The 12,844-nt window shown below is 44.4% G+C and overlaps 2 protein-coding genes across 6 annotated transcripts in view; one reads left to right on the forward strand and one right to left on the reverse strand.

Moving 5' to 3' along the window:
- The window catches only part of LOC126259386 (uncharacterized), a 229,236-nt gene that overhangs the window by 212,915 nt on the left and 3,477 nt on the right, over positions 1-12,844 (reverse strand). For all 3 annotated transcript variants that reach the window (XM_049956137.1, XM_049956138.1, XM_049956139.1), the window contains exon 2: positions 12,714-12,810. In XM_049956137.1, coding sequence (XP_049812094.1) covers positions 12,714-12,810 — 97 coding nt within the window. The remainder of the gene's footprint in view (positions 1-12,713; positions 12,811-12,844) is intronic.
- Positions 1-12,844, forward strand: part of LOC126259388 (neuroparsin-A-like) — a 244,252-nt gene that overhangs the window by 151,268 nt on the left and 80,140 nt on the right. The window lies entirely within an intron of this gene.

Genomic DNA, 12,844 nt, shown 5'->3' on the forward strand with positions numbered 1-12,844 from the left:
TTATTTGTTTTCTCCTCCTCCTCCTCCTCCTCCTCCTCCTTCTTCCGCCATCTGTCCACTGATGATTTAAAACCTCTGGCATATTCTTCGACTTCACTCGGGTCAGTGCCAGCAAGCAGCAAGGGCTTCTAGCAGTCCTCATCCAGCCTTCTCTTCTCGGACATTGCACGGCCTCTTTTGAGTCTCCAAGGAACGAACGATTTTATTGTTTCATCTACTTTGTCAGCACATTGCCATTTCAACCCGGTATTCAGACACAGAGAGTTGTTATTTGGCATACCAAACAACGGCTACTATACCAGAACCACGAAGAAGCGGTACACAAATATAATTTCCAATAAGCATGCCGGCATATGGGAAACAAGAAGGCCGAACAACTGGCAGAAAACGCAGCCAAGCATTCCATCCGGCGATCTAATTGCTGTAGTCAGATTCATGGTCAGGACTAACGGACCACTGTGTGGGAGACTGAAGATCTGCACAAGAGAACACTGTACAGACAAACATACCTGCATATACGGAAGACACAATGCTACGCTGAAATGTGCGATATAAAATGTAGATACACTGGCAAAGGAGCCAAAGAGCGTTACTTAGTTACCATTATCAGAATGAATTTCAGCTAGAGCTGCTATACCGACACTATCTCCATGTACCTAGTTCACGTCGTACGAACAGCACATTACGACAGGCGAAATCCCGGACATCAACCATATACTCGAATACTCTGTCTACCATACACAGAGAATGGAATCCAACTGAGTGCTTACAGAGATGGTTAAAATGAAACAAGAGATTGCCTCCATTGTGTCGATAGTCTTGGAAACAGTGATATACACATATATAAATTGCTCGAGGAATTTCTGTTAAAAGCTGGCTTTACATTGTAGTCGGAGTATGTGTGTGTGTGTGTGTGTGAGAGAGAGAGAGAGAGAGAGAGAGAGAGAGAGAGAGAGTGTGCGCGCGTATATATGTGTGTGTGCGCGTGTGGGTGTGGGTGTATATTGTGCTTTGCTTATTTGGAAACTAGTTTGTTAATCTAGGAGTCAGAGACATTTTGGCCACTGTACTCTTGGAAGTGGTATCAGGCAAATTTGCGTTTAAAATCACTCATTAATACGTGGAAAACGAGAACTGATACCTTCAACGAAAAGACAGACTTATAATACTGACCGGTCTGTATTCACGTACGGCGATACCAACGGCGAGAAAACCTGTCTCTAGAGCATCTATTACCGATGTTCCGCTTCTGATGATTTCGTTACAGATCTTTCCCACCATCAGCCTCTCCAATACTTTTTGTGCTCATTATAATCTGTGGGCACTTGTCCTTGTCAGAGCCAATATTTCCAGACAGTTTTTTAATTCTGGGAGCATACAGGTCTCGCAGACTTGTTTTTAGGTCCATTGGAACATCGCTGTCGGTCAGGATGAACTGAAATTTTCCGAATGCTGCTCAACCAATCTTATTCTTCGTATGAGTTCTGCCTTTTGGTTGGCTTAACCTAACTGAATCTTATGGCTGAACTAGACGTATCTGGGGACTACTACCATAGCTTCATACTTAGTTACTAACGTGTTTGAGCACACGGAGAGCAAACTCTTAAATCTGAAACACTTGCATAAATAGGAATAGTTTACTGTTTTAACTCTATGTTTCTACAGTTTGTGTCGAGTCTTGATCACGCGACCGCTCAGTTCTCTTTGCTCCTCACAAGGCAGTACTGCAATGGAAAGTACTTGGAGACACCTAACTACAGGCCGTTAACGATTTATTACGTAACTAGTGTAATTATTCTCCTTCAAAAAGGCTCACAGTTGTCTTCAAGAGTATGGATTTACGCCGTTCGTGTTTTTCCCTCGAGTGCAACGAATCGACAACCTTCCTTGATGTGGTATTTGGAGTCATGCTTGGTTAGATGGTGGGATATTTCCTTAGAATGACATACACTACCCACCCACGATATTTTGCTCTTGGTTATTACCGGAAACACGTTGTGACGTAACGATAAACAAGTCTAGCGATGGTTAAGGAATAATCATCGCACTGCCAACGCTCTCGGGCCAGTTAGGCCTGTACTATCATCCCCGATTACGCTTTGAGTCATAATGAGTAGACAGAAGCGCCCTCAATCGTAGGTACAACAACATTCTGTTCGACTAATACAAGGAAACTCGGAGTACACAAACAAATGAGGTTGGTGTTTATGTCACCGAACCTATATACCCCGTGACTTCAAACATTACATCGAAGAAGTTTGTCTCTTCGTGACAGCAACAAACTTTGTATCTCATCCGCAGGTCGCCTAGAAGGGGCATCGGGTTGAGCATCCAGGAAAATGGACACTCGTCTGAACACCTCACTTAAATGAGCATTCCATTACCAGAACACTCAGTCGAAGACAAATAGTTATGTAGAGCATTTAGTATCTCTCCCTAAAGCTTCGAACGTTTCTAGCTCCCTAACTAAAATTTGTTGAATTTTAAACAAAATAGGTTTGCACACAGATGGCTTAACAACATCAGCTACTTGATAGAAAAATTTAAAATTTTATTTAAAAAATATGTAATTCGTTGGCCGGCCGCGGTGGTCTAGCGGTTCTGGCGCTGCAGTCCGGAACCGCGGGACTGCTGCGGTCGCAGGTTCGAATCCTGCCTCGGGCATGGGTGTGTGTGATGTCCTTAGGTTAGTTAGGTTTAAGTAGTTCTAAGTTCTAGGGGACTTATGACCTAAGATGTTGAGTCCCATAGTGCTCAGAGCCATTTGAACCATTTTTGTAATTCGTTGTTGTAAATGTCTGGACAATTAATATATAATTCTGTTCGTAATTACGCAGAGAGAGTACCATTTCTTACGTTTAGCGATCTAAACAAGTATTCCTTTCACTTATTATTTTGGGTACTATCTGATCAAAACTATCTGGACACCTATTAGTGGGCATTAATATGGGTTGAACTCTGCTCGGGACACTCGTAGTGAGCTGTATGAATGTCTGTCGAGGAATGACTGTTCATTAGTCCTCAAGAGGCGGCGCAAGAAGATTTGTACGCTGGTGTCTGGAGCGAAGCCGACATTATGACGCATCCCAGTGCTGTTCCACTGGATTCAGGTCGGGACTCTGGGCAAGCCTATCCATTTCAGAAATGTAATTGTCCACAAAGCATTGCCACACAGACGCTGCTTTATCACAATGTGCATTGTCGTGCTAGTACAAACCGTTATTGTATCCGAAATATTGTTCTACCGTGTGCAGTTTAGAATGATGTAAAATGTGTCCATAGCCTCCGCATTTAGGGTTTTCTTAAGCGCTTTAAGGTGACCACAGCCTTACCATGAGAAACACTTCCATGATGAAACACCACTTTCTCAGTACTTCACTGTTGATACTACACATGATGGCAGGTAACGCTCTCCAGACATTCGTCAAACCCATATCATTCCATTGGACTGCCACAGCGTACAGCGTGATTCATTACTCCAAATCACTTTTTTCCAGTTATCCTTTGTCCAGTTGTATCGCTCTATGCACCACCTCAACTGTCACTTAGCACTGGCTACAGAAATGAGTCGCTTATAAGGAACTGTTCGACCATTGTTCCCATTCGTTTTGACTACTTACACAAAGTCATTGTGCAAGCTGGACTGCTGGTACAACTTTGGAACTGGTGAGTGAGTCCTTCCGCCGATTTCATGCGACTTTTTACAGCCACCTTCAGCAAACCTCGATGGTCTGGTCTTAGTTTGACTGTGGTTGTTCCTCCTTGCTTCCACTTGGAAGCAAGATGGAATGATATGGGTTTGACGAATGTCTGTAGAGCGTTACCTATCATCATGTGTAGTATCAACAGTGAAGTACTGAGTAAGTGGTGTTTCATCATGGAAGTGTTTCTCATGGTAAGGCTGTGGTCACCTTAAAGCGCATATGTCCAAGAGACGACTGGGGCAGCTTTAGAAGGGTTCAAATATCCCTTGTGGATATGTTACTCTGGTGACATCCAGAGTATAGTCCACGTTCGAAGCCACTGGCTATCCTGACCGACCCACTCTGCTATTATTGCTAGTCGTCAATTCCGCAACGGATAGGGGTGTCCCTATACTTTTGGTCCGCAGCTCGTGGTCTAGTGGCTAGCGTCGCTGCCTCTGGATCACGGGGTCCGGGGTTCGATTCTCGGCCGGGTTGGGGATTTTCTCTGCCCAGGGACTGGGTGTTTGTGCTGTCTTCATCATTTCACTATCATCATAATTTGTCAAAGTGGCTAAAATTGGACTGTGTGAAGATTAGGACTTTGTACAGGCGCTGACGACCGCGCAGTTGAGCGCCCCACGAACCAACCATCATCACAAACCAACCGATACTTTTGATCAGCTAGTCTAAGTAAGAGAGGAATACTTATTGTCTGAAACTCCCTGTACACGGAAAAGTTCAATGTACACTGATGACCGAAAACATTATGATCATATGCGTAATAGCTTCTTTGCCTGTCTTTGGAACGAAATATATCACTGATTCTGGGCCGGCCGGTGTGGCCGTGCGGTTCTAGGCGCTACAGTCTGGAACCGCGTGACCGCTACGGTCGCTGGTTCGAATCCTGCCTCGGGCATGGATGTGTGTGATGTCCTTAGGTTAGTTAGGTTTAAGTAGTTCTAAGTTCTAGGGGAGTGATGACCACAGATGTTAAGTCCCAAAGTGCTCAGAGCCATTTGAACCATTTTGAACTGATTCTGGGTATCGCAGATCTACAGTTTGTTGGTAGGTTTGTGGAGGTATGTGGCATTAGATGTCTACGCACAGGTGATGTAATTCGCGTAAATAATAGGCCGCTGATTTGCGTAGACGGTGATGGCATCCGATTGCGACGCAGATGGGTTCCATAGGATTTACATCAAGTGAATTTGGTCGTCGACTGAGCAAGGTGAGGTAGCTATAATGCTCCTCAAACCACTGTAGCATGTTTCTAGCCCCGAGACACGGACAATTGTACTGCTCAAAGATGACATCGCTCTCGGGAAAGACATCACGCATGAATGGATGCAGGTGGTGCGAGCTGTCAACGTGTCTTCCATTTCTACCACAAACGTAGGAGAATGTTTTCCATAGCATAACACTGCTCCCAACAGCTTGCGTCCTGGTGCGCTGCACGTTTAGAGCCGCTTTTCACCTCGATCATGGTGTTTGTGGAGTCGACCATCAACCCAGTGTGGCAAAAATGTCTCACCCGAAGAGCCGACACATCTCCATAGATCTACTATCGAATCCCAATAGTTCCGTGCCCACTGCAATCGTAACTGACGATGTCCTTGGATCAACACGTGTACACGAAGGTGTGGTCTGCTGCGGATCTCCATGTTCAATAGTATACGATGAACGGCGTGGTCCGAAACAATTGTGCGGGCAACATCATTGTGCTCTTTCGGCAGAGATGCCACAGATCTATCCTACTTTACAAATAAGGCAAACCTCCAAGCTCCACGTTCTGTGAAGAGTCTTTGACGTCCAATCATTTAACGCCTGGTGGTAGTTTCACTGTCATTCTACGTCTTTTCGTAAATGCTCACGACAGTAGCATGTGAACATTCGACCAGTTTCTCGGGATACTCGTTCACAGGCTCTACGTAATACACTACTGGTCATTAAAATTGCTACACCAAGAATAAATGTAGATGATAAACGGGTATTCATTGGATAAATATATTACATTGGAACTGACATGTGATTACGTTTTCACACAATTTGGGTGCATAGGTCCTGAGAAATCAGTACCCATAACAACCACCCCTGCCCGTAATAACGACTTTGATACACCTGGGCATTGAGTCAAACAGAGCTTGGATGGCGTCTACAGGTACAGCTCCCCATGCAGCTTCAACACGATACCACAGTTCATCAAGAGTAATGACTGGCGTATTGTGACGAGCCAGTTGCTCGCCCTCCATTAACCAGGCGTTTTCAGTTGGTGAGGGATCTGAAGAATGTGCTGGACAGGGCAGCAGTCGAACATTTTCTGTATCCAGAAAAGGCCGTACAGGACCTGCAACATGCGGCCGTGCATTATCCTGCTGAAATGTAGGGTTTCGCAGGGATCGAATGAAGGGTAGAGCCACGGGTCGTAACACATCTGAAATGTAACGTCCACTGTTCAAAGTGCCGTCAATGCGAACAAGAGGTGACAGAAGCGTGTAACCAAAGGCACCCCATACCAGCATGCCAGGTGATACGCCAGTATAGCGATGACGACTATACGCTTCCAATGTGCGTTCACCGTGATGTCGCCAAACACGAATGCGACCATTATGATGCTATAAACAGAGGCTGGATTCATCCGAAAAGATGGCGTTTTGCCCTTCGTGCACCCAGGTTGATCGTTGATTACATCATCGCATGCGCTCCTGTCTGTGATGCAGCGTCAAGGATAACCGCAGCCATGGTCTCCGAACTGATAGTCCATGTTGTTGCAAACGTCGTCGAGCTGTTCGTGCAGATGGTTGTTGTCTTGCAAACGTCCCCATCTGTTGACTCAGGGATCGAGACGCGGCTGCACTATCCGTTACAGCCATGCGGATAAGATGCCTGTCATCTCGATTGCTAGTGATACGAGGCCGTCGGGATCCAGCACGGCGTTCCTGAACGCATCGATTCCATATTCTGCTAACAGTCATTGGATCTCGACCAACGCGAGCAGTAATGTCGCGATACGATAAACCGCAATCGCGATAGGCTGCAATCCGACCTTTATCAAAGACGGAAACGTGATGGTACGCATTTCTCCTCCTTACACGAGGCATCACAACAACGTTTCACCAGGCAATTGCTGTTTGTGTATGAGAAATCGGTTGAAAACTTTCCTCATGTCAGCACGTTGTAGGTGTCGCCACCGGCGCCAACCTTGTGTGAATGCTCTGGAAAGCTAATCATTTGCATATCACAGTATCTTCTTCCTGTCCGTTCAATTTGGCGTTTGTAGCACTTCATCTTCGTGGTGTAGCAATTTTAATGGCCAGTAGTGTAATAACCTGCCTTTGTCCAAATGGGTTATCTCAATGAATTTCCCCATCTGCAGTCCGTATCTTCGCTACGGTGATGCACTGCCTGTGTCTGCTCCGCTTACATCCGTTACCTACCGCGTCACGCCACCAGGCAGCATCCAATGTCGCGGTGGGCAGTGGTCATAGTGCTTTGGCTGATCAGTGTACATGAGGAGTGCGAAAAGAATGAATAACTTTCTGCTGGCCTGAAGTTGCAGCCTCGTGGCGGCAGTGATCAGGTGATGTCAAGGAGACGGCGGCTGGCACTCGTCGGCCGTCTGAAGGCGCCGTGCAAGGGCGGCGTGGCCAGGACCGGTATTTCTGAGCGCCTCCTGGCCGCCGGCCAGCTGCGGCGCGGCATCGCTTCCCGTGACGCACGCCACGCCGCGGCTAGCTCGGGTAGCCATCCTCGCGGTAAACAAGCGGGCTATACTGTACGAGAGATGCTGCTACCAACTCACGCAACTCGTCCGTAAGGGCGGTTTCGCGCTGTCTGTAAATCATCGGCCACCCGTCTGCGCGTATATCACACTTTTTCGACCTGGGACAAGCTTCGGTTTATTTATCACCCTTCGTCCCTCTCCGTCGCGTGCTGCGGCGTCGCCGGATGGCGCAGTAAATATTTTCGATGTGCAGGCGACGGGATAATATTGGAACTGTGGCGATCTAGGCCCACGACCCGGATTTCGCGCGGAGGTGCTCGTTGCGCCACCGAGCGAGTTCTTCTGGCTGCTTCACTCTCTATTTGTAACTATGTGTTCCGTCTTCTTGTCGGGGGGACAGCGTTCTGTTACGACCTTCTTTCTCTTTTTTCTTCTTTCTCTCGGGTCTGGATTGTGGCGGGATTACGACCAGCTGTCTTCTCCACTCGACCTAATTTCGCACGATTTATCGCGTGATTCGCCCGTGCTAAGTGTGCCAAAAAGTGAGTGCTCTACTTTCTAAGAAAGGCCATAGTAAAGAAAATTCAAAAATCTCTCTCCCCACCACTCAGAGAACCGAAGACATGTCACTGAATCCTTCGATTCGAATTTCACCTAGTGTTCAATAAATTACGCAACTCATTTTTTCTCGGCCAGTTTCGCTTGAAAAAAATTCGGAATTTGTTATAGGGCAACGTGTAATAATCCCGCTTCAGCCTCTATAAATTCATGAGGGTCCGATAAGTACCGGCGCTATGCATAGCCTGTAAACTGGCGTCTGTAACGGAGGTCGCTCCAAGTTATCACTGAATTTGTTTGGTCAGAAAACCAGAGTATCGCAGATATTCACAGGAATGTCTATAAAGAGCTGGCAGTGAACAAAACCTCGTTGAGTTGTGGGGCGAGGCGTCTGTCATCATCGCAACAAGGTCGTGCAGACCTGTCCTATCTCTCGCATTCCATCCGGTCGTATACAGCGGTGATTCCTGCAATGTTGAGACGTGCGGACACTCTCATTCGAGGTAATCTATGGATTACAATCTAATACTATGCTCTCATCTGGACGTCTATGTTGGTAGTTCTGGCGTCTATCAGTTGGTTCTCAAAGCTGTGTGTCTACATCTACATTTATACTCCGCAAGCCACCCAACGGTGTTTGGCGGAGGGCACTTTACGTGCCACTGTCATTACCTCCCTTTTCTGTTCCAGTCGCGTATGGTTCGCGGGAAGAACGACTGTCTGAAAGCCTACGTGCGCGCTCTAATCTCTCTAATTTTACATTCGTGATCTCCTCGGGAGGTATAAGTAGGGGGAAGCTCTATATTCGATACCTCATCCAGAAACGCACCGTCTCGAAACCTGGCGAGCAAGCTACACCGCGATGCAGAGCGCCTCTCTTGCAGAGGATTTAGAGAAGGAACTGCAGTGCGGTCTTCCTCTATGAAACAGCTTTGGATAAAGGTGTTTAGTATTTCAGCTTTACGCGCGTCATACTCTGTTTCAATGCCATTATCATCCCGGAGTGTCTGGATATGCTGTTTCGAGCCACTTACTGATTTAAGGTAAGACCAGAACTTCCTAGGATTTTCTGTTAAGTTGGTTCATAGAATTTTACTTTCGAATTCACTGAACGTTTCACGCATAGCCCTCCTTACGCTAACTTTGACATCGTTTAGGTTCTGTTTGTCTCAGAGGTTTTGGCTACGTTTAAACTTGGAGTGAAGCTCTCTTTGCTTTCGCAGTAGTTTCCTAACTTTGTTGTTGTACCACGGTGGGTTTTTCCCGTCCCTCACAGTTTTACTCGGCACATACCTGTCTAAAACGCATTTTACAATTGCCTTAAACTTTTTCCATAAACACTCAACATTGTCAGCGTCGGAACAGAAATTTTCGTTTTGATCTGTTAGGTAGTCTGAAATCTGCCTTCTATTACTCTTGCTAAACAGATAAACCTTCCTCCCTTTTTTTATATTCCTATTAACTTCCATATTCAGGGATGCTGCAACGGCCTTATGATCACTGATTCTCTGTTCTGCACTTACAGAGTCGAAAAGTGCGGGTCTGTTTGTTATCAGTAGGTCCAAGATGTTATCTCCACGAGTCGGTTCTCTGTTTAATTGCTTGAGGTAATTTTCGGATAGTGCACTCAGTATAATGTCACTCGATGCTATGTCCCTACCACCCGTCCTAAACATCTGAGTGTCCCAGTCTGTATCTGGTAAATTGAAATCTCCACCTAAGACTATAATATGCTGAGAAAATTTATGTGCAATGTATTCCAAATTTTCTCTCAGTTGTTCTGCCACTAATGCTGCTGAGTCGGGAGGTCGGTAAAAGGAGCCAATTATTAACCTAGCTCGGTTGTTGAGTGTAACCTCCACCCATAATATTTCACAGGAACTATCCACTTCTACTACACTAACAGCGACAAACACGCCACCACCGGTTGCATGCAATCTATCCTTTCTAAACACCGTCTGTGCCTTTGTAAAAATTTCGGCTGAATTTATCTCTGCTCGCTGGGTTTCTCGGCGTCAAACAGAAGCCCATAAAAAGCAACAAATGACCACCCGTGCGGAACGCACTCCGCGAGAAGCACCACGTGGATGATAGTAAGACTGCTGATGCTGCAAGGCCTTGCCTCCGACGTCGACCATTAGAGTCGTACCGTGCTGGCACAAAGGCCCTCCTAGTAAGGTAATGCTATCGCTTTAAATGGAAATTAGAAAAATAGGCTTTTTTAGCCAAAAGAGTGGGGAATAATATCATTCCTTGGAATCCTGAATTCAGCCAACCTGCTTTCAGAAAAAAAGTTGTTGCATTACTTATTTAACGCTCCTCATATTATCTGTAATGGCTACTTCTGCAATTATTAGCTGCATAATTATTCCTTTTTTAAAAATTTCCGTATTAGCAATTGGAAGTATGTGATCTCTGTAAATATTTGTATTATAATTTATCACTTCATGGTCACTTAAATATATACAAAATATTCACATTACAAGTTCCAGCAAATAGCTGCCGCTATGAGACGTGATAACATCCACTATAAAGCCGTGTATAACAAGAATAGTTAGGTACGTGGAACATCATGAAATAAACTAAAATATTTCAATGAATGTACAGCGCAACGCCATTTGGTAAAAGATACTGAAATTAAAATATCGCCCTTTGCATTATATACACTGTATAGGGGAGACGTAAAATATGGAAGGGAAAACAGACGAAATGAAGCAGATACAGCGTACAATCTGAACTATTTAAAATTTATATTTTAAAAGCATAAACAGCAGCACAGATAATTATACGCACGTAATTAATCTCCTTTTCTCCGTATAGCTTTTATGTGTCTTTCTGACAAACAGATATTTGGCTCCTTGCGTTAGTTTTTAAGCCTTTTAAAATATATTTCACAATACATCATGTTGTCCGTGTTTTATTGACTACCTAGAATAACTGTAATAAGCTGATTCCTGCGAAGGGAAATTTCGATACCGCACTCCGATGCCAACTCATGTCTAAATTAAAATTTTTTTTGTAAATGTTGGAAAGACTAAAACTCAGAATCTTATTTCTTCGCCTGCCTATCTCTTCCGTTTATTTTCGATTTAATCTCCTATCCACAGAGAGTAGAATGGTGATTTTTGCTTTGACGAATCTACAGCCTTAATTTCGGTGGTTTTCAGCTCGGTTTAGGCTTCTCGTCATATCGCTACATTCCAATAGCGGAAGGCTGTAATATCATTCGTATGAAGCTATAGAGTGATAAGAGATTACGATGAATATCAGTATCTGTTACGAGAAAAAAAGGAACAGCTCACTTGATGGTCTGTTCAAAGTAACTCGTAACTCTGCCATGGCAACAGGTGGACTGCACTCTGTTGGCAGATCTTTATGCTCTCCTCTACCAAAGGCGTCATTAGACTTAAGTAGGGAAACGGATGTAGATAACACAGCAATTTGATGTCGGTTAATTTTATCTTCCTCAAATCAAAGCAGTTATTTTATCTTCAAGTAACTCCTTAATTTATTGTCTTCATGAAGCTTAGTGCACTCATTTCGAGTCCTGTCAAGTGCAAGGCGGAGACTGTAACCCGATTCTCTTGCGCGACAGTCATTCCCTACCCATACACGGGATGGGAGATATACGTTGTACATTCTACTGAACATAATGTTTTGCCATGACTTTTGTATGAGGTTTTGAACGATATGAATAGCACAATGCCTCATTTTGGAAACGAGAGTTCTGTTTCAGTAAATATTCTCATTGTAAACTGTAAATATATTTTTGTCGTGCAAGTTTGGTAAGCCTCCTAGATATGGACACTAATGTGTGAGTTCCACATAACGGGACTTTCTGGTCTGTTAATGGCTATGACTCCCATGACAGAGTGTACGTTTCTTAAACATATCATAATCTTAATCTATAACTAGGTAGAAGAATTTGGGATGTAAAGAAAGTTTAGTTGCAAGTCAACTGAGAAATCAATAAAGAAAGTAACCAATAGCAAATGTCTAAAGGGAAGATATCCAACGATTTTGCAGGGCACTGTCTTTTTTCTCCTCTGCTACCTTCACTATTTGATTTCTCAGCGCAGTTATTCAGTCAACCGTCATTCCCCATAGCTGAGTAACATTTCTCTTCGTTGCTGTAGATTGTACTCATACAAGCCTTCAGCTGAAGACTGTTGATTGAATGACCGGTGTCCACTTTCTTCCTGTTTCCATCTGTTTAGTGTCAGCTTTAGGAAGTGGACACTGTACAGGACAGTCAAAGTCATGAGCGCCTTAAGGTTTTAAGAATGTCATTTTCATACACTGCCATACATTTTTGAATAGGCCTTGTGGTGAAAAAAATAAGGGTACTATTTAAAAAGACCTGCTGTTCATATCTTCGTAACGAACGAAATTACAAAACGGCAATCATGGTTGGTAAACAACATTTGGTTGATATATTTTTTTGTATTGCTTCTGGAGTAAAAATTCTTTTAAGGTGGTCAAGGTAAATGAGATACAATGTAAATGAGATACAATGAGATGCAACTCGATACAGCGGGAATCTTACATCCAACCAGTTGCACGTTAAAAGTTTATCACTCGTCCGAGCTATATACTGGAGAAAAGTTAACATTAATGTTGCAGGCAGCATTCCTCCTTGCTGTGTTTTGGATCAATTACCGTCACTTCCGTCTCTAATGGCCCTGCCATTGACGGGACGCTAATGCCTAAACTAGCTGTATTACAGCCATTATGAGAGTGGTACTCACCTGACTGTGCAGTTTTCTCTTCCTGTAGACGCGAATCCATCTTGGCCAACAAGTGCAGCGTCTGCAGACGCTTTCTGACGCGAGTTATCATGCCCATCTGGAACATAAGTGTCCTAGTTCACAGAAAATGG

This window comes from Schistocerca nitens, chromosome 5 (assembly GCF_023898315.1).
Source record: "Schistocerca nitens isolate TAMUIC-IGC-003100 chromosome 5, iqSchNite1.1, whole genome shotgun sequence".
In the NCBI taxonomy this organism is placed as follows: domain Eukaryota; kingdom Metazoa; phylum Arthropoda; class Insecta; order Orthoptera; family Acrididae; genus Schistocerca; species Schistocerca nitens.